The sequence below is a fragment of the Periplaneta americana genome, chromosome 17 (genome assembly GCF_040183065.1).
Source record: "Periplaneta americana isolate PAMFEO1 chromosome 17, P.americana_PAMFEO1_priV1, whole genome shotgun sequence".
Lineage (NCBI taxonomy): Eukaryota > Metazoa > Arthropoda > Insecta > Blattodea > Blattidae > Periplaneta > Periplaneta americana.
This window is the reverse complement of record NC_091133.1, coordinates 4564501-4584415: the sequence shown is the minus strand read 5'-3', so window position 1 is coordinate 4584415 and position 19915 is coordinate 4564501. Positions and strand designations below refer to the sequence as shown.

Here is a 19915-nt window from a genome sequence, read left to right as displayed (position 1 = left end):
ATAACTCACTTTCTAGTTACAGACAAACATATCGAGGTCTACCTCAGGGCGCTGTCCTCAGCACAACTTTATTCAATATTTGTATAAATGACTTACCCTCCCTATTAGAGGAATCAAACATGAAAATTTCACTATTTGCAGATGATATAGTTTTGTGGACTTCCGGATCTTACAGACATAGAGACAAAATTCAAAATTCCGCTCTTAAAGCTCTGAATCAACTACATGAATGGAATACATCAAATTTGATAACACTCAATTTAAGCAAAAGTACCTACCAAATATTTTCACTTGGTAAAAAAAAAAAAAAAAAAAAAAAAAACTAAGAGAGAATTCAATATCCGATATATTCGATAGTAAGTTGACATGGAGCAACCATTTGAAATACATTTCTGAAAAAGCTCGTAAAAGATTCTCCCTTCTAAGAAGACTAGCAGAAAGAAATGGGGATGCTCTAGAAATACTTTGAACACTACATACAAAATGTTTCTACAGCCAGTGCTGACATACTGCGGAGAAATTTTAATTACTTCACCTTTCATAAACGAAATAGAATATGTTCAAAACCAAGCTCTCAGGCTCGTTACTGGTGGAATCAAAACAACTCCAATAGATTCTATGAGATTCCTCACTAATATTAACAGCATCAAAATGACAATAGAAGAAATAGCACTGATTCAATATGAAAAACTTATGAGATTACTAGGAAACAATTGGCATTCATACAGTCCTCTCTGTAGATTGAAAACTCAAAAAAGTTCCATATCCATGGTTCAAGAATTAAAACAGAAAATCAATATCCCGAATTTAAAAGAAAACTTACAAATTAAACCAAATTAGAGGATAATCTAAATTTAACAGAAGAAATACTGAAATCAGAAGTAAACTCTGAAATAATGAAACAATTGTCTTTAAAGACAATTAATATTAGGTATCCTCTACAAAACTGGCTTTATTAGGTATCCTCCACAAAACTGGCTTCATTTATACACCGATGGATCCCTGATCTCCAGAGAACAAGGTGCCGGTGCAGGTGTTACATGCTGTCTCTTCTCACTTTATAGAGCTCTTGGATATGGAACAACAAGTTCTGATGGAAAAATCATTGCAATAAGTGAAAGTCTCAGGAATCTTCTATGCCACATCAATAAATTTAAGAATGTAGTTATATTGTCAGACTCCAAAGCAGCTATTCTATCAATAGTCTCTAAACACACACCTTCATCTCAAACAGCAGAAATAACTAAAATGCTCTCTCAATTAATATCACTCAATAAAAGAATTGTATTCCAATGGATATCATCCCATTGTGGAATCCTGGGAAACGAGAATGTGGGTGCTTCAGCAAAGAAGGGCATCACTGCTACTTACAGACCTGTTACTAAATCTATGTATTACTCTGTGAAGAAATTTATTAAATCTACATACTTAGACTTCAACAAACAAAATTTGATAACACAATCTCAAAAGAAAAAATGGAACCCTCTGAATCAAAATCCACAGTTAATTCCCGATTTACCACGAAAAACATCTGTAGCTGCATTTAGATTGGCAACAGGCCACGACTGTTTGGCCAAACACCTACATAGAATGGGAATATATCAGTCCCCTAACTGCCCATTGTGCAACTCAAACCACGAAATGGAGTCGGAACACCTCAAAAACTGTGCTTCAGTGGCTGACCATGATAATATCTTCGAAAAATATTGGAGTCCAAGACATCAAATGACTTTATTGTCAAACGCTTTGCATTAGAAAACAACAACATATTATTTTTATTGTGCAAGTAAACTTTTGACATATTCTTAAAATTATGTAAATTTTTTCATCAGCTTCAGCTATCCCACAAGTGCTGTGATTTTTAAAAACTCTATGACTACATATTAAAACTGGTTTTCGAAATTATTGTTTGCTTCATTGTGGAGAATGAAGTGAATCACTTTGAGCAACGTCTTCAGGCTAAGTGACACAGGGAAATATATATATATATATATATATATATATATATATAGCAGTAGTTAGCATGGTTAACTGGACTGACACATCTTAGATGTTGCAAATGTATTGAATACATTTTTCGTTTACTTCAGATTTCTTCCCCTTCCAAATCGATAACAGGAGCACAAGGTGTTTTGTTGGACTAAAACGTCCGTGACAGAATTCTTGTTTCATGGCGTTTGACTTGTACACTGCCTGAAGAAGTTTCAGTTCAACAGTACGCTACTAATCATCTGCAACTGTTGCTCACAAATCAGCAGCACAGGTTTGACCAAGTTACAGCATTTCACCTGACCAGTGCGGATATGTAGCTACTAGCATACGCAACAGAATTCTGGATTGTACCAGTATGCCACAAATGTCACAAGAATTGGACTGCATAGATATGAATATAGATATGACAAAGAATGACACCAAGGAAAGAAAGGGAGTACAGAGGGAACAGCAGTCCCTGCCACAGCGGAAAAAATCATCAGAAAGATGAACAACCGAGCCCAAGAAGCTCCATCAGTGACAATGATTAGGGAGGTCGGAAACCAATGAGAAGAGAGAAAAGCAGTAGTTGTAACCTCACATAGCATACTCAATCAGAGGAACACCCCAGACCAAGCATCATGTACAACACTAGCACGCGTCCCACATAAGACAACAACGCAGGATACGAAAAGCCAGCACCGAGGAGAGAGGAAGAAGAAATTCCAACCCGCAATATCAAGAGAAGACGGAGAACACCGAGAACGAGTGCCGTGTAGCATGTAGACGGAGGAACTCTTTACTCCACAGTAGTGAAGGAATACAAGGAACCAAGCCTCCCAATATCTGCACTTTAAAACTAGCAGAGCGCAATTTGTGGCTCTACGTTGGCAAACTACATCCAGAGACATCCACGGATATAAGCTTTATAAAAGCAAACGAAATCACAGAAGAAAAACACTGCGAACAACTAGATACAAAAGGAAAACACCGTGCATATCGAGTTGGGATACCCCTCAAGTATAACGACAGAATTAACGCACCCGATTTCTGGCCTGAAGGGGTGCAGGTAAGATGCTTTATTTTTCGCCGTCTGAGATACGGAGAAGCAAGACTGCCATGTGCAAGACTCGGAGAGGAATCCCGACAACTTAGAGAGCAGAACGAAGCTCACGACCGCAGGTGTAGAAGACAAGGAACGACGCCACGTGCACGAAGTATTCGACCGGACACCAGCAAATAAACAAGAGAGGAAAAACCTGCAGATGATACTGTGGAACACAGAAGGACTTACAAACGAACTCTCCCCAATACCACAAAACTTTCTCCTGAAATACGACCTCGCAATATTTACAGAGACGTTCCTCACTAAAGAATGGGGAATAGAGAACTTCTATAGCATTAATAACCTCGCCACCCGGAGCAAACTGGGCCGGCCAAAAGGAGGAATATCCTGCCTCATAACTCCCAGCTTCTCCCCATTCGAAAAGCAGGAAAACTCAGAGCACATACTCGCAATCAAGACTAAGATATGCACAATAGTAAAGACATATTTTCAATCAGAGATAGGAGAAACGAACATCATAGACGAAATAAGTACAGCCATTTCCCGAATACCGAAAACGGAACCAGTCATAATAGCAGGAGATCTCAATTGCCGTATAGATGCACCATCTAAAAAGACAGAAGCAGTCTTCGCATTCCTAGCATTAAGACCCAAGCAGCCCTACTTCCCGAGGAACATACCGATAGAACTGTGAACACAACATCTCACCACGAGGTACTCCAACATAGGGAGACGAGGCCTATGTATGACACCAGTCCCCTGCAAGAGTGGGAACCTATCACGAAGGAAGACATTCTAGGGGCGCTTCAAAAAACGAAAGAAAGAAAAGCTGTGGGTCCAGATTGTATATTCAATGAGCATCTGAAGCAAACCACTTCCATGCTTGTAGAAGTAAGGGCAACCTTCATGACCAGGCAACTGGAGAAAATCGAAAGTAAAGATGCTCTACAAAGGAAAAGACAACGTAGGAGATCCATACAACTATAGAGGGATGTTAGCCGATTATCTTTCATACTGATTAAAGAAGAAATATCTATGTCTATACTGCAAACAAACTCTTCTATAGCGAAGGAAAAAACTGTGAAAGTGAGAAATCAGATTGGTTGCAGTGTTTCACGGAGAAAAATTCGTCCTTCTGTAGACTGGCTTCGTATGGTTTACAAATTTGAAAAGTGTTTTGAAGAGTAGCATGGGACTACATTAAACATGTTCAAAGACGTAGCACAAACATTTGCTAATATACTCAACGAAAAGATCTCTAGTGGGCCTATAGATCCATTCATTATTGAATGATAGTCTAGAACTCGATCATCATGAAAGTTCTCAACAAACACCGACAAGGGCAGAAAAGTAAATCGTCTAAAACTAGCTGTAAAACAGCGAACAAAATTAAGAAAATCGTCAACTATGTAATGTGAACACAATAACATAATATTCTTCTTAGAGAGTCATTCTGTATTATTTTCATATCCTCGTTGTAAAGAAATAAGTGTTTTAACAATGTCTAAAGAGCCCACAATAATTGAAAAATTGTTTGGGATCACAATGGTCTTTTTATGAGTGTCATAAATGTCTGCAGTGCATTGCTTTCCATGTTTAAAGGCCAAGCCTTGCTGGCAGATGACGTCACGAGCAGAGCTAAGGGGTCTGATGGCCCCTACCTTCTATTATATTTTCCTTGGTTTTGACGTTGACGTGACGGAACCTGTGCACGGTTTGTTCTGCTAGACTCTAGCAGCACCGTTAAACATTAAAATGTCGCACCTCCTATGTGAGACAATCAATAGCACTGTAATTTTTAGGATTCATAGATAAATATCTGAGATAAGTATGGAAAAAAACTTGGAATCAAAATCTTTTTTGGACAGTGAGAAAAAAAAAAGTTACTAACTTCGAAGTCACCCATACAAAATAAACATTGACACACTCAAAATTCGTAAGTGACAAACTTTTTTATTTTTCATGTTAGAGGGGAGTCAGAGTAAGAGAGATGTTTCGAAAGAATGGAAATTACTTTTAAAAGTAGCTGATACTCAAAATCTGTACTGGTTTGCGAGTTACGGCGAGTTAAATGCGGGTGTTTGATTGGCTGACTTTCGTATGCAGAGTGAAAAATTTAGTTTGTTAGAACTGCGGATTCTCATAGAAATCATTGATCTGAGTTCAAATTTGTTTTCAAAATGTTTCCATTGCTTTAGGTTTTCGAGTTAACCGTGAGTTTTTAAATTGCAAATAACACCTATGCTGATTAATCAAAAGAATGAATTTATTATTGGTATTACTGTCACTATCATTATTATTATTATTATTATTATTATTATTATTAGTATTATTATTATTATTATTATTATTATTTTATTTTTTCATGGAATGAAGCTCACATTTCATTTTCCTGAAGATCTAATCTACTCCAAACCGATCAAGATTTGACACTGCTATGTCCGATCCTCTCTCTTTTTCAACTTTTTCTAATATGTTTAGAGCTTCACCCAGTTTATGGAGTCTTGAGCTCATAAGCAAACATTCTTATGGGGGCATATAAAACAGTCATTTTTTTTCTTCCGCCATGTTAATAATGTCAAAACAAGTGCTTGTACAAATTTCGGCAACTCGAACGCAATAACGAGGGCTGTAAAAATATGTTTCCCTGGGGCCGCAGAGATAAAGAAAACACAATTTCATTGAAAACAATTATTCGAACAGATACAATTGTTGAGCTATTATTATTGGATTCCGAAAAATTCTTTACACATATATCACAAAACTGTGTGTACGTGTTGATGCTTCTTCTCTTGAGTACATTATTTTCCAGGTATATCAGAACTGAAAGGCATCTACCCTGGGTGTACGAGTGTATGCGTCAATTATTTAGATTACTACCACAGTCTAGTACATAGTCACGAAGCTCAATACGTAGGGAATATGCATTCAATGACAGTTGAACTTTACTTGCTAGCCACTAGGATCGCTACTATCGCAGTGTATCGTTCCTAGTAATCTCAGATGGAAATAGCTTTGAGCATTGTATCGCGAGAAATGCATGCTACTACATTCCAAAATTTTTCCAAATAAATCACAAGTGAACGGGTTCTAAGCTGTGTACGATTGCATGCCTTTTCAGACTACCAGACTGCGAAAATTTCTTTCCGCATGTATCACAATTGAATGCCTTTTCCCCTGTGTGCACGAGTACATGCTTTTTTAGATTGCCGGAATGCGAAAATTTCTTCCCACATACATCACAACTGAATGGCGTCTCCCCTGTATGTACGCGTACATGCCTTTTTCGACTATGAGAATGAAAAAATTTCTTTCCACATATATCACAACTGAATAACTTCTCGCCTGTATGTACTCGTGCATGCTGCTTCAGAACACTAGATTCCGAAAATAACTTTCCACATATATGACAGCTGAATGGCCTCTCCCCTGTGTGTACACGTGCGTGCTTCCTCAGACTACCAGAATGCCAAAATGTTTTCCCACATATATTACAAGGGAATGTCTTCTCGCCTGTGTGTACCTGTTGATGCTTCTTCTGGAGTCTAGATTGGGAAAATTTCTTTCCACATAAATCACAACTAAATGGCTTCTCGCCTGTGTGTAAAAGTGAATGCCTGTTTAAGTTACAACTGTCAGAGAACTTCTTTCCACATATAACAAAACTGAATGGCTTCTCGCCTGTATGTACCAGTGCATGCTTTCTCAGATTACTAGAATTCGAAAATCTCTTACAACATATATCACAACTGAATGGCTTCTCCCCTGTGTGTATGCGTGCATGGTTTTTTAGACTACCAGAATTCCAAAATTTCTTCCCACATATATCACAAACGCATGTCTTCTCCCGTGTGTGTACGGCTGAATGCCTTTTTAGACTACCACATAGCGAAAATTTCTTTCCACAAATTTCACAACTGAATGAGTTCTCCTCTGTGTGTATGACTGCGTGCTTTTTTAAATTGCAAAACTGCGAAAAAATTTTTCCACATATATCACAGCACAAAGGCTTCTCGCCTGCATGTCGAAAGACATGGTTTTCCAGACGACTCGATTCGGAAACTTTCTGTCCAAATATATCACAACTGAATTCCTTTTTCCCCGTGTGTAAGAGTGCGTGTCTTTTCAAATGATCCGACTGCAAACAAACCTTTCCACAAATATCGCAAATGAACGGGCTCTTAACCATGTGTAAAACAGCATGGCTTTTGAGCGTTGCAGAGTTGAAAAACCACTTTTCACACACATCACATTTGTATCTCTTCACGTCTGTTTGCAGCCACACATCTTCAATACTGACGCAGGAAGCTGCCACTTCATCGCTGTGAATAAAATCTGCTCTCAGTTTGAGCGTTAAAAACAAAAGCAGAATAAATCACCAAAATCAATAGTACATCGAACACAAATATATTACATTAAGTAATTACTAAGCATGCCAAAAAATATTTCGATGCATATAAATCTGCTCTAGTTAAACGTCACAAACAATGTTAGGCCATGCTTTTTCCCGCGACATGAATAGCGTCATGACGCCACCGATCTAATAAAACCGAATATCTCCATAGGCACAGCCCTCACTTCGACAACCTCACTTCGATCAGATCAGTCAGTTTCGTTGCCACAAGATAGAAGACAGCGAGAAGCATGTAAGTCAACCAATCAAAGCCGGGACCATGGCGTCCACCATCGTCAGCAATACTTTCGTCTTATGTACTGTAAGTTATAATATTTCATCTTATACCAAATGCTACTAATGTCGGGAGAGGTATACTAAATTCTACCAGTGTCAGAGTAATTTACCACATAGATTATAATAAAGAAATATCAGTGCTTGAAATTCAGTGAACTGTGTATATTTCAAAGTTCTACTACGAACGCAACAACTTGGACATAATGGATTTTTCCGAGGTTTGTGACTGGTACTACCTCACGAGATATTTTGATGGGCAATATTATTAGCAGTATTCGGGAATCCAAGTCGAATATTAACTAAGTACGCCTTTGTAGATAAATTCTGTAAATGATTTTCAATTGTTTCTGAAGTTTGTTCGACTAACTGCATCGTATGTAAACAAGCCAACGCACTGAAGTTTCCATATTATTTCATTGATTAATCAACTGCATTCAAATATAACCTATACTTTATTTTAACATTTTGTTTTCATTTAAACTCATATAACCGAGTAAGTATACCCTAGATTCTCTTTTTTTGGTCAAGTAAAGTAAAGGCAAGTAAAGTAACAAGAAATACATAACTAACTAGGCCTGTTAGAGATTTGCAATTATTTTTGAATAGCTAAATGTGTAATCCATGTATACAAGAAAGTTTTACAATATATTATAGTGTAACCAGTGAAGTGACTTACTTGATTTGATTAAGCTAATATTGTTTGACTTAACCTGTGATCCTGTTCTTGAATACGCAGTACCTATCTAAGATAACAGCTCGACCATTACCATCCTCAATTATCCTGATTTAAACATAACTAAACTACCCTGGTCACAAGGCTCGCAAGAAGCTAGCTTCGACACTGCAAATAATTTAGTTTCCGAGTTATCCCTTTCGTGAGATGTGTTCAGTTGAAGTGTTAGTGTGCATTGTGGCGGATAAAATAAATAATGAGTGTAATAACAGTTCCTGACACCAATTTACTTGAATTTTTAGAACAATTCTATTATCAAGACTGACTTACGAACAAAAGTACGATTTAAAAAACAAATGACCGTGTCTATTTGTTAGAGATATGTGTAAACCGTGAAATATTTTACTACGTACCATTTGAGGTCATGCCTTATTCGTGTTACTTACGAGGTTCCAACCAATCTTCGGACTGCTGGCTTGAAATTGACTACTATTTATTTTAAGACTATATTTTTGTAATACGTTTTCTCATATGTATATGAAAGACAACTTGAGTGAGCTTCCCCTGCTCAAAATTTCATGCTACGCCACTGCAATTTGGTGTCAGAACTTAGACATAACATAACCGTGACTGGCAGCACTGGCCACAACAAACTAGTGCCCAACAAACAGGTGCAATACATGTTTTGTAAATGTCGATAAACAATGGTACTGTATCACGAGATGGAAAGACGAAATAGTGATGCCAATTTAAAGTCAGAATCTCGCTCAGAGACAGAAAGTTACTGACCTATCGGCATCACCTCTGTAGTTTTCAGATGAAACACTTGATTTCAGTACTATACCTAACACAGTGTTGGAATGATTCAATTGGTTACATAATGGTCACCATCGGTTTCTGGGGGTTACTAATGTGAGAATCGATTTGTAAAGGTGTGCCAAGATCTAATGGACAGCAAAGATTCAAACAGCTAATAAATCACGAAGATAGTATTCTGTTTCAGAATGACGTCAACAGGATAAGACGATTGGCCAATGACGAACATAATGAAAATAAATTCTCTAATGAGCAAAGTCAATAATTGTACGAGGAAAAGAAATAAAATTATAGAATTGTATATGTTACCATAAATGTACGAAGACCAGTAAATGTTAGAATTTAACAGCATAACCTAACATTTACCGTTACAGTGCGGTAAAACCCCGAAATATCTTATTAGATTCCTACATTTTGAACTTTTACTTAGAAATGTTGGTAAATCTCAGGATTTACTGATGCAAGCTGGTAAAAACTAGATCGAAGAATCCAGATCGATGAATCCTGCCTCCACTGTGCAGCTCCAGACATGCAGGATCGTTAAGTGAAGCGGTTCCGAGAGGCTGCTAAAGAAGGTCTTCAAATGCAAGCGAAGAAAATGAAGCACTTGTAATAACATTCCAAAACTTTCAGTCAGACAGAATTTGAGAATCAAAGTACCGGATGTAGACCGGGCAAAAATTGACGCAAAATCAATAATAGCAGTGGTCATAAATATTCAAGATGACGAGTTTTGTAAACTTGGTACCAAAGGTGGCAAACTGAAGTCATTGTACACTACGAACTAATTCGCACTGTGCAATGAAAATTTTATCATCATCGAAGAAGTATGAAAGGAAGAAATTAGTGTACGGGAAGTGGTTGGCAAACTATCTTTCGTTGGAGAACAAGGGTTCAAGAAGTATAATTGTTTAAAAAAGTGTTGAACAAAATAATTTTGTGTAAATCATCTTCCATTTTATGTAATTCTAAATGTCATAACAGCCAATTTGTTGTAACAAGAATTAACATTCATAATATTTGTTTTACTTTATTTGTGGACCTGGACTGTTTGAGGGAATATAAGGGCTTTGTTAATTTTTGTACGGAATACTGTAACAGGCCGTGGATAAAACTATATTATTTTTCACTATTTTTAATATGGAATATTGTTTATTATAATCACATTGGAATCTAACAGTACATTATGCAATGAGCTTATAATGATAGTAATTTTCATACGAGCTTCTTAATTACCATTATAGGCGAGTTTCATACGACTTTTTATGCTCGACCATATTTCTAACTTGAAATTACCGGTATTCAGATGTATACATTTTATTTGTATCTGACAAGATCGGAAGTGACCTTGATCTAGGTCGTGAATTGTGAGATGTGCGCAGACGCGAAAGTATTGATTTTTTCCGAGGAACAATAATGGCATTGACCTTGACGTAGTCCCATTTAACTTGATAATATTATAATGTTATAATCTTGATTATTGAATTCGACATTGAAAAACGAGATGACAAATTGAATTTATTTGAATATTATTTACAATTAACTCTAATTATTATAGTAACAGAACATAACCTTGTGCGACAGTATTGGATTTCCAGCCTCCGTGACTTTTCGCTAATTCTCTTTCGATTGCATATCCGAGAATAATCGATACTTGCGCTTTTATAACGGTACAAAGCTGACTTGTCATTGGCTGAACACATGTAAGCTGAGTTATCATTGGCTGAAGACCTGTACTTTAATGAGTAGGTGTACTTTAATGACATGCATTAAAGGACGGCTACCAGGTGTATAAGTACTACATTTCGGCATGGTCGAGCATAAAAATATTTAAATAACTTCAATTTCAAATAAATATAAATTATTTCAGTCATTGCTGAGGTATTTTTACTTATGTTTTTAAATATATCCTAGAACAATAATAAAAGATGAATTGGAAATAGATATGTAAAAGTGCGAAGATGTGAAGAACGACAAATCTTAGTAAAGATTTTTTTTTATTAAAGTAATACGATTTTACCACAACTGATCGTTAAATCCTGAGATTTACCAACATCTCTTGGTAAAAGTTCAAAATGTATGTATCTAATAAGATATTTTGGGGTTTTACCGCACCATAATGGTAAATGTCAGGTTATACCAGTAAATTCTAAGATTTACCGATTATCGTACATTTACAGTAACATATATATTAGGAGGTAAAACTATACCGGAAGTAAACAAATGCAAGTGTCTTGGAATAACTTTTAGCAGTGACCACAGCTGCGGCAACATGTCACTGATACCGCAGGGAAAGCTTGGAAAGCATTACACTTTGTGATGAGCCTCTGATAAATCCAAACAGATCGCTTCTAGTCGCTAGTTCGTCCAATTATGAAATATGGTGCCATATGTTGACATCCTTACAGACTACAGCATATTAAGAAATTAGATAAGATTAAAAAATGGGCCATTAAACTTTCTCGCAATAATTCAGCATTAAAATTGGAACACTCACAGACACAAGGACACGAGTTCGATTTTGTGCATTCTTAAAACGTGCAGAGCTGAGCCTGCCTGGACAGAAATAAAAAATAAATTCCTACCGCCAAGTTACTCTTCAAGGAACGTCACATTACATAAAATGAGGGAAAGAAAGCAGGGAACAGACAATGGAAAATTTTCGTTTCACAACCATACTATCAGAGTGAGCAACAGTAACAAATATAAATGATACTCGGGAGGACATTAAAAGCATTATAAGTATGGGAAATGTCTGTTATTATTCGGTTGAGAAGCTTTTGTCATCTAGTCTGCTGTCAAAAAATCTGAAAGTTAGAATTTATAAAACAGTTATATTACCGGCTGTTCTGTATGGTTGTGAAACTTGGACTCTCACTTTGAGAGAGGAACATAGGTTAAGGGTGTTTGAGAATAAGGTTCTTAGGAAAATATTTGGGGCTAAGAGGGATGAAGTTACAGGAGAATGGAGAAAGTTACACAACACAGAACTGCATGCATTATGTTTTTCACCTGACATAATTAGGAACATTAAATCCAGACACTTGAGATGGGCTGGGAATGTAGCACGTATAGGCGAATCCAGAAATGCATATAGAGTGTTAGTTGGGAGGCCGGAGGGAAAGAGAACTTTAGGGAGGCCAAGACGTAGATGGGAGGATAATATTAAAATGGATTTGAGGGAGGTGGGATATGATGATAGAGACTGGATTAATCTTGCCCAGGATAGGGACGAATGGCGGGCCTACGTGAGGGCAGCAATGAACCTGTGGGTTCCTTAAAAGCCATTTGTAAGTAAGTAAAGTAACTATGAGAGTGGGATGGTCTACTTGCAGACTTACTAAAGGCTTCGCCAAAAACGACAAAAGTCTTTAAAAATAGGCTTAAGAACTTCACTAATAGACGGTAGTATAAAAATAATAATAAAATCTGCCTCTTGTAACAGGTGACCATTCAGGTCCGGAATACAATTAAAAAAATGCATATATGGAATAAAGAGAAAAATCAATACAGTAGGTAGCAATCATAGTACATCATGCAATTTATGAAGTTTAAAAGATTAAACATTAGCCAATATAAACGATTATGTAAAATGCCTATGGATTTCTTTAAGATAGTTAAACAAATATTTTTAATATGGAACAACATGTTTTGATGGAGAAATCATTGCAATAAGTGAAAGTCTCAGGAATCTTCTATGCCACATCAATAAATTTAAGAATGCAGTTATATTGTCAGACTCCAAACCACCTATTCTATCAAGAGTCTCTAAACACACACCTTCACCTCAAACAGCAGAAATAACTAAAATGCTCTCTCAATTAATATCACTCATTAAAAGAAATGTATTCCTATGGATACCATCCCATTGTGGAATCCTGGGAAACGAGAATGCGGATGCTGTAGCAAAGAAGGGCAGCACTGCTATTTACAGACCTCTTACTAAATCTACGTATTACTCTGTGAAGAGATTTATTAAATCTACATACTTAGACTACAACAAACAAAATTTGATAATACAATCTCAAGGGAAAAAATGGAACTCTCTGCATCATAATCCACAGTTAATTCCCGATTTACCACGAAAATCGTCTGTAGTTGCATTTAGATTAGCAACAGGCCATGATTGTTTGGCCAAACACCTGCATAGAATTGGAATATATCAGTCCCCTAACTGCCCATTTTGCAACTCAAACCAAGAAATGGGTTCGGAACACCTCAAAATCTGTGCTTCAGTGGCTGGCCATGATAATATCTTTGAATAATATTGAAGTGCAAGAGGTCAAATAACTTTATTGTCAAACACCTGGCATTAGAAAACAATAACAACATATTTTTAATATCTTGGGATGTCATATCATATCGTTTTAAAATGTCAGTAGTATATTTATACGCCGACCCTCGGGGCCCCAAAATGCAAACCCCTCACCTTCCATGTGTAATCAATTGCATTACACCTTTCACTCAAGTGAGGAACACATGGGCGGTAAATGACTTGTTTTTCTTGATCAAATGCTAATGCTTGAGATACATCCTTTTCGAATCGTACAATTGGGTCCAATATTACTGCCTTCTTTTGTCTATTAAGAGCAACTATATCCACTCGTCTGTTACTGCCATCCTCGGATATACAATGTAGTTCTTCATGTACTTCAAGATTTTTATTTTTCCTTGAATGTGAGGCAATATAAGAGCAGACACTATGATGACGTACATTGCGCAATAAATCTCCTTTAGGGCATAATCCTAGCACATGGCCAAGAGTCTCAGTCGTCTCACATCCTGGAGTTCTACACTGTCGTGAAATCGTTGTCCGCACTGGTACTGATCTTATTGCTGCAGTATTGCATGACATTTTAATGGCAGTGGTCCAGTCTGATGACGATAATCCTTTTCTGTCACTCATCCAAGAATTTATTTTCAGTTCATCTTGGAAAACTGATACTCCTTTCCTTTATGCTGAAGACTAGCCCAAGCAGTATACGCTTCCTTTTATAATTAATTTCTAGTTTGACGTCCAGTTTGTGGAACAGAATTGTTATTATATTGGATTGCTAAATTTCGTAAGGATTCTTCAATCTCGGACACTAAATTTCTACTAATATGAAGATATTCATCATCAACTTGGAGTAATGTCTTAGCAATATTAAAGTGCTGAATGTTAGCCTCCCATTTCACTTTAACCAAGTTCAATCCCCTAACATTTCGAGGAGCATAAAGCATATTATTCGGACAATCATGTGGTAGATTTTAGTCCCTATTTGTTAGAGTTATAATAGTGAAAGTGCAATAATTCAGAGTGTCGGCGTGCAGTGTGCAGTGAGCTATAGAGTCAGTCAATTAAGCTTTAGATTTACAGTGAAACTGAGTTACACTGCACGCACAGTGAGTGGAAGCATGTGCAGTGAGCCAGTCCAGTAAGTTCCAGTAACCCAGCTAGAAGGTAGTGTCAGGGAATGTACAGGGTTGTGAAGGGTATAATATTTAGGAGAAATAACTACTGAAGCTTTCCTGGCGACGTGATAACTCAAAATTTTCTCGGGCTTCCAGATCATAAGTTGGTGATCCACCGACATTTCGAGGATGTCCATCTTCCTCATCTTCAGCGTTAAATGATATCTAGGGGTACCCAGCTCCTTAATTTATAGTGCCAGAGGGAGGAGTCAGCCGAGGAGCTGTGCGCTGATTGGCTCTTATTAGTGCAGACCGCGGCGTGAACGCGGCTGATGTGACGTCTTGTTTTCTGCTGTTCGGCTGATTGACCGCGGGTTTCATGATGGGCTCGGCGGATGAGTTCTTATGTGTCTTCCGCTGATGACGGCCCGTCGTCTGGGTGTTGAGAAATTTAATAGTGTGGGCACCGGCTATTAAATTTCTCATTGCCCAGACGACGGGCCATCATCAGCGGAGGACACATAAGAACTCGTCCGCCGAGCCCATCATGAGACCCGCGGTCAATCAGCCGAACAGCACAAAACAAGACGTCATGTCGGCCGCGTTCACACCGCGGTCCACACTAATAAGATCCAATCAGCGCACAGCTCCTCGGCTGACTCCTCCCTCTGGCACTATAAATTAAGGAGCTGGGTACCCCTAGATATCATTTAACCCTGAAGATGAACATCCCCGAAACGTCGGTGGATCACCAACTTATGACCTGGCTGAAAGCCTGAGAAAATTTTAAGTTATATTTAGGAGAATCACATAATTCCTTGTGTGTTTATGATTGTATTATGCTTTCGATTGTATATTTTCTTGTTTATTTTATCATTTGCTGTAGTTGACTTCTTTTGCTTATATTCCTATTTTCATTTCTTTAGTTTTTTTTTGTCCCACTACTTATTCTGTAACTGCCCTTGGATGGAAACCCATTAGCAGTAAATAAATATTAAGTAATTCATTCATTCATTTATTCATTCAAGTATACATTCTAACTTTTTTTTTTACAAAAGCATAGGTTGTCTGGCGAAATATCTGCATTCATGGAAAGGTTTAGGAAATTTTAAATGAAAATAATACACAAGAATAGGACTAGAAGTCCAATGACTTTACAAAGCCATGAAAATAATTACTCCGTCATAAGTTAGTTACTGGTTTCCTCTACAGAGTACCACCCATTTTGCAAAGAAATTTATTCTAACAGATAACAGACAAAGCTTAAAAATGTCAGCTAGAGAGAGAGATAAACTTGCAACTACTTCCATTTAGGTGCAATTACCATTTGATTTTAATATTTAGTACAATGCTCACATAGCGACCAAGGCTAGCTTCACTGAGGTGTAAGTTACTTGGACTGGATGTTCACGTTGATTAGTAAGATATGCTTTCCTGCAAAACATTTCTGCAGTTTCACTGCAACATATTCCACAGTGTGAGAAGATGATTTCTAGGGCAACTCATTTATCATCATTAAACAGTGTAGGGGAGACCCGGGCAAAGAGGATAATGCCTATTTCTTAGAAACACCAACAGGTAGCGCCTTCTGCTATGTTGAGGAAGAATCCTAACCAGATTTTGATGCTGGAAGTGACTTGTCGCCATTCTAGCTTGTGAGAGAAGAAGTCAGCGTGTGTTTGAAGAAAATTTACGGTTTTCTTAAAATATTTCAAGGTAAGAGAAACATGTGTACACCAGACAATAATTCAGAAACTCTTTGTTATGTGATAGTAATACATAGGCGATACGATTATTTCTAAAGTACCATACTTACGAAGAAAATTATTAACGTTTATATTTGGATAACCTTAAATCAAAAGCGAAATGGCGTCTGTGGGCAAAGTGAATAACTTATCCGCTTTGCCCTGCCACCTTTATTTGACTATATTAAGTCTTAGCTGTGGCAGATTTCTGTATATTTACTAAATAATAGATACATTTTACATGTCTATTTTTATCTTCAGTCTCTAATATAATAATTACACTAATTAAATTATAAAACAGCAGCACTGATCTTAATTTTTACTTAAAAAGGTCGTAATGTGTTTTCAGATGCTTTACTTTTTCAAGAGGAAGACAGAACAAGCCAAATGGTCTGAAGAAGCCATGAAGAAAGCACTTGAAGAAATAAAATCTTCCAATCGGTGGTTCTGCTATCTGGCCATACTACTATAATGTGGTTTTATTTTATTGGGTTATTTTACGACGCTGTATCAACATCTAGGTTATTTAACGTGTGAATGAAATGAAGGTGATAATGCCAGTGAAATGAGTCTGGGGTCCAGCACCAAAAGTTACCTAGCATTTGCTCGTATTGGGTTGAGGGAAAACCCCGGAAAAAAACCTCAACCAGATACCTTGCCCCGACTGGGATTCGAACCCGGGCCACCTGGTTTCGCGGCCAGACGCGCTGACCGTTACTCCACAGGTGTGGACTATATTATGTTTGTTGATGAAGATTTTGCTCCGGATCAACTTACAGATCGCCCACTTGACACAGAAATCAGCGAAATGCCAGGTGGCTCAGATTCAACAAATTGTTTATCCTGTGCCAGCTTCTTCAGCGACTGAAGAAACAGTTATTGCTGACTCAGAATCAACCACCTGTGTGATGTTGGCATTTTCAAAGATTGAAGAAATATTCAATACATCATTTACACTCAGACTTTCAGTTCCAGTTACATCAAAACCCTCAACATCGTCAGCAGGAGAAGCCAAGTCAGTTCTTTTGATTTAGGCAAGTGCCAAAAGTGGATGCTCGAAAGACAGGAGGTAAACGAAGAAAATGTCAGCGCTCTTACATCTATACCGATTAAAAACGTTGAAAGAGAAGTAACTTATGGGCAGGAGCTAAAGCAGAAGAAATCCAAGCCTTCAGTGCCAGTGAAACGTCGACTTGTTCAAATTTATATTTTGTACTAATCTAACGTGCTGCAAAGTGCTGTAATAACATTTCTTATCGTGTAATATGACTCATTAACATCGTGTTTATGTGTTGATTTAATTTTATTAACAGTGAATAAAAATTAAATAGAAATGTGAACATGTTATAGGGATATTCACTTTGTGTGGGTTAATTATTTGCTTTGCCCAGGTACACGGGCAAAGTGAATAATTAACTATATTTGCTTTCTCAAATCATATCACCGTCCATTGGTACGTGAAACGAATTGTTGTTTTTTAAATGTGTGGGCAACATGTGTCACAACCAATTTCATGCTGTTTTTATTTCGGGGGCATCAAAATATAACCTGTGGCATTCTTTATTCTTAGCTTATTCGCTTTGCCCGGGTTTCCCCTAACAGCAATTTGGTGGCATTACTTTTTGCTTGAGCTGTGATCAGGACAATCTGAGAGAACCACAATTTAGTAATCATATTTTTTCGAATTAATAGATTCTTCACAGCTGTCTTTATCGTGTAAATTTCTCCATAACAGTTTCGTGGTCATTGTTGACAACTTCCACTTGTTCCAAACTGAATCATTATATTGTAATGATGTAAACATAGTGAACCTTTAAAGTAAGGACACGGACAGATGGATCAATCTATGACTGGATAGACGGAAGACTGGGGACAGATAAACAAATAGAAATGTTAATGTTATGTTTTATTTAACGACGCTCGCAACTGCAGAGGTTATATCAGTGTCGCCGGATGTGCCGGAATTTTGTCCCGCAGGAGTTCTTTTACATGCCAGTAAATCTACTGACATGAGCCTGTCGCATTTAAGCACACTTAAATGCCATCGACCTGGCCCGGGATCGAACCCGCAACCTTGGGCATAGAAGGCCAGCGCTATACCAACTTGCCAACCAGGTCGACTAAACAAATAGATGGATAGACAGAAAAAGAGACAGTTAAACAGATAAATAGAGAGAGAGCGCACTTCAGAACACTGAGTCCTTCACTTGAACAACAATCAAGTTGAAACGAATTACAAATTTCTATTCTTTGTCATCACTACTTAAATAAAGCAGTGACACGAACAACGAAGTAAAGCCTCACACACTTCACTCACCCCTCAGTTAAGACTTCATCCTCTTCTGCCGTTACTTCCAGTTTGACCTCCTCCTCCACTTTGTTAAACTCACGTACCTCCACCTGCAAAACATTGTGTGAAACGACACTATACAGCAGTGATAGTTGATGGATCAATGCACGGCAGTTTATATGCTACTTAATCCAACAAAAAGTTCAAACAATGTCAGTGAAAATGTAAAAAAATTTTAAAACACAAAGGCAAAATAATACGGCATTTTGTAACAAACATCCCGTTTCAAATAAGAATGGCATAAACAGTAAGTTAACTGAAAGAGTAAAGAAGAAAGGCACTCGAATTTTATTCTGAGATGGTCACAGGTATGTAGGATTCAAAGTTGACAATTGATAGAACAGTTACAGTAAAATTGCTAACGGAGAATTTTATTGTTGTTACGGAAGTTTGGAACCATTTAAGATATTTCTGGATTTATAACAAGCATAAAACAAACCTAAACTAATTAAGGTTTGTAAAATTGTAAAAGAATTTGAAAAGCCAGGCAAATTAATTCAGTCAGTGTAAATAACAATGGAAGAAATTATCTCCCGTGTGAATATTGAAGGGGACTCTCCTGCCTACCCATATACTTCACTTACGGCATCTTAAGTTTTTAATTTTTTCAGAGTCTGGTTTGATATTGCTGTTCCCAGTGCAGTCTGTTGGTTCACTGTAGTAGTTTGGACTCGATGACATGATTAATTGGCCGCCCCTTGTCACAGTGTGAGGTTACAACTGCAGAGTGGAGGAGGATGGCAACAGACCTCTGAAGATGACTTTGTGAGTTGTGACGTTCATGTATATTTATCAGCAACTGGTACCAAGAAATGTACAGCAATCATGTGGACTTTAGTTATCAATTTAAAAAAAAAATTGCAAGATATATAATTAACTGTATTTCCTACACCTGGCACAAAACACAAGTTTACTCATATACAGTAGCATGCAAATTAATCCGAACACGACATATTTTTACATTTTCTGTCATTGTTGGCGTCACAGCTGCTCATACCGCTTTAACTGACATCTGTAGTGCGTGTAATTCCATTGTTGAAGGTCTGTCGTTATTATTTTTTTTTTATAATATGTGACATTTTGCCTGTCGTTTTGTCCTTATAAGCATTTCAGTTCTGTTGAAGACTTAATACTGCAATCCTGTGTACATTCTGTCGTCTTCACAAATGGATACAACTCCATGAAAACGGTCTAAAATTATAACATTAGC

The 19915-nt window shown here is 37.3% G+C and overlaps 1 protein-coding gene across 6 annotated transcripts in view; it reads right to left on the bottom strand.

The window, feature by feature from the left end:
- LOC138692714 (zinc finger protein 239-like) overlaps nucleotides 1-19915 on the bottom strand; it is a 110570-nt gene that overhangs the window by 76856 nt on the left and 13799 nt on the right. For 5 of the 6 annotated variants that reach the window (XM_069815887.1, XM_069815890.1, XM_069815889.1 and 2 more), the window contains exon 4: nucleotides 18673-18755. Coding sequence is in view for 1 of the 6 variants with exons in the window: in XM_069815881.1 (XP_069671982.1) it covers nucleotides 6111-7359; nucleotides 18673-18755 (1332 nt within the window). In the remaining 5 variants the exon portion in view is untranslated. Of the gene's footprint in view, nucleotides 1-1992; nucleotides 7360-18672; nucleotides 18756-19915 lie in introns of those variants that run through there. The other variant, XM_069815881.1, reaches the window with a different exon arrangement.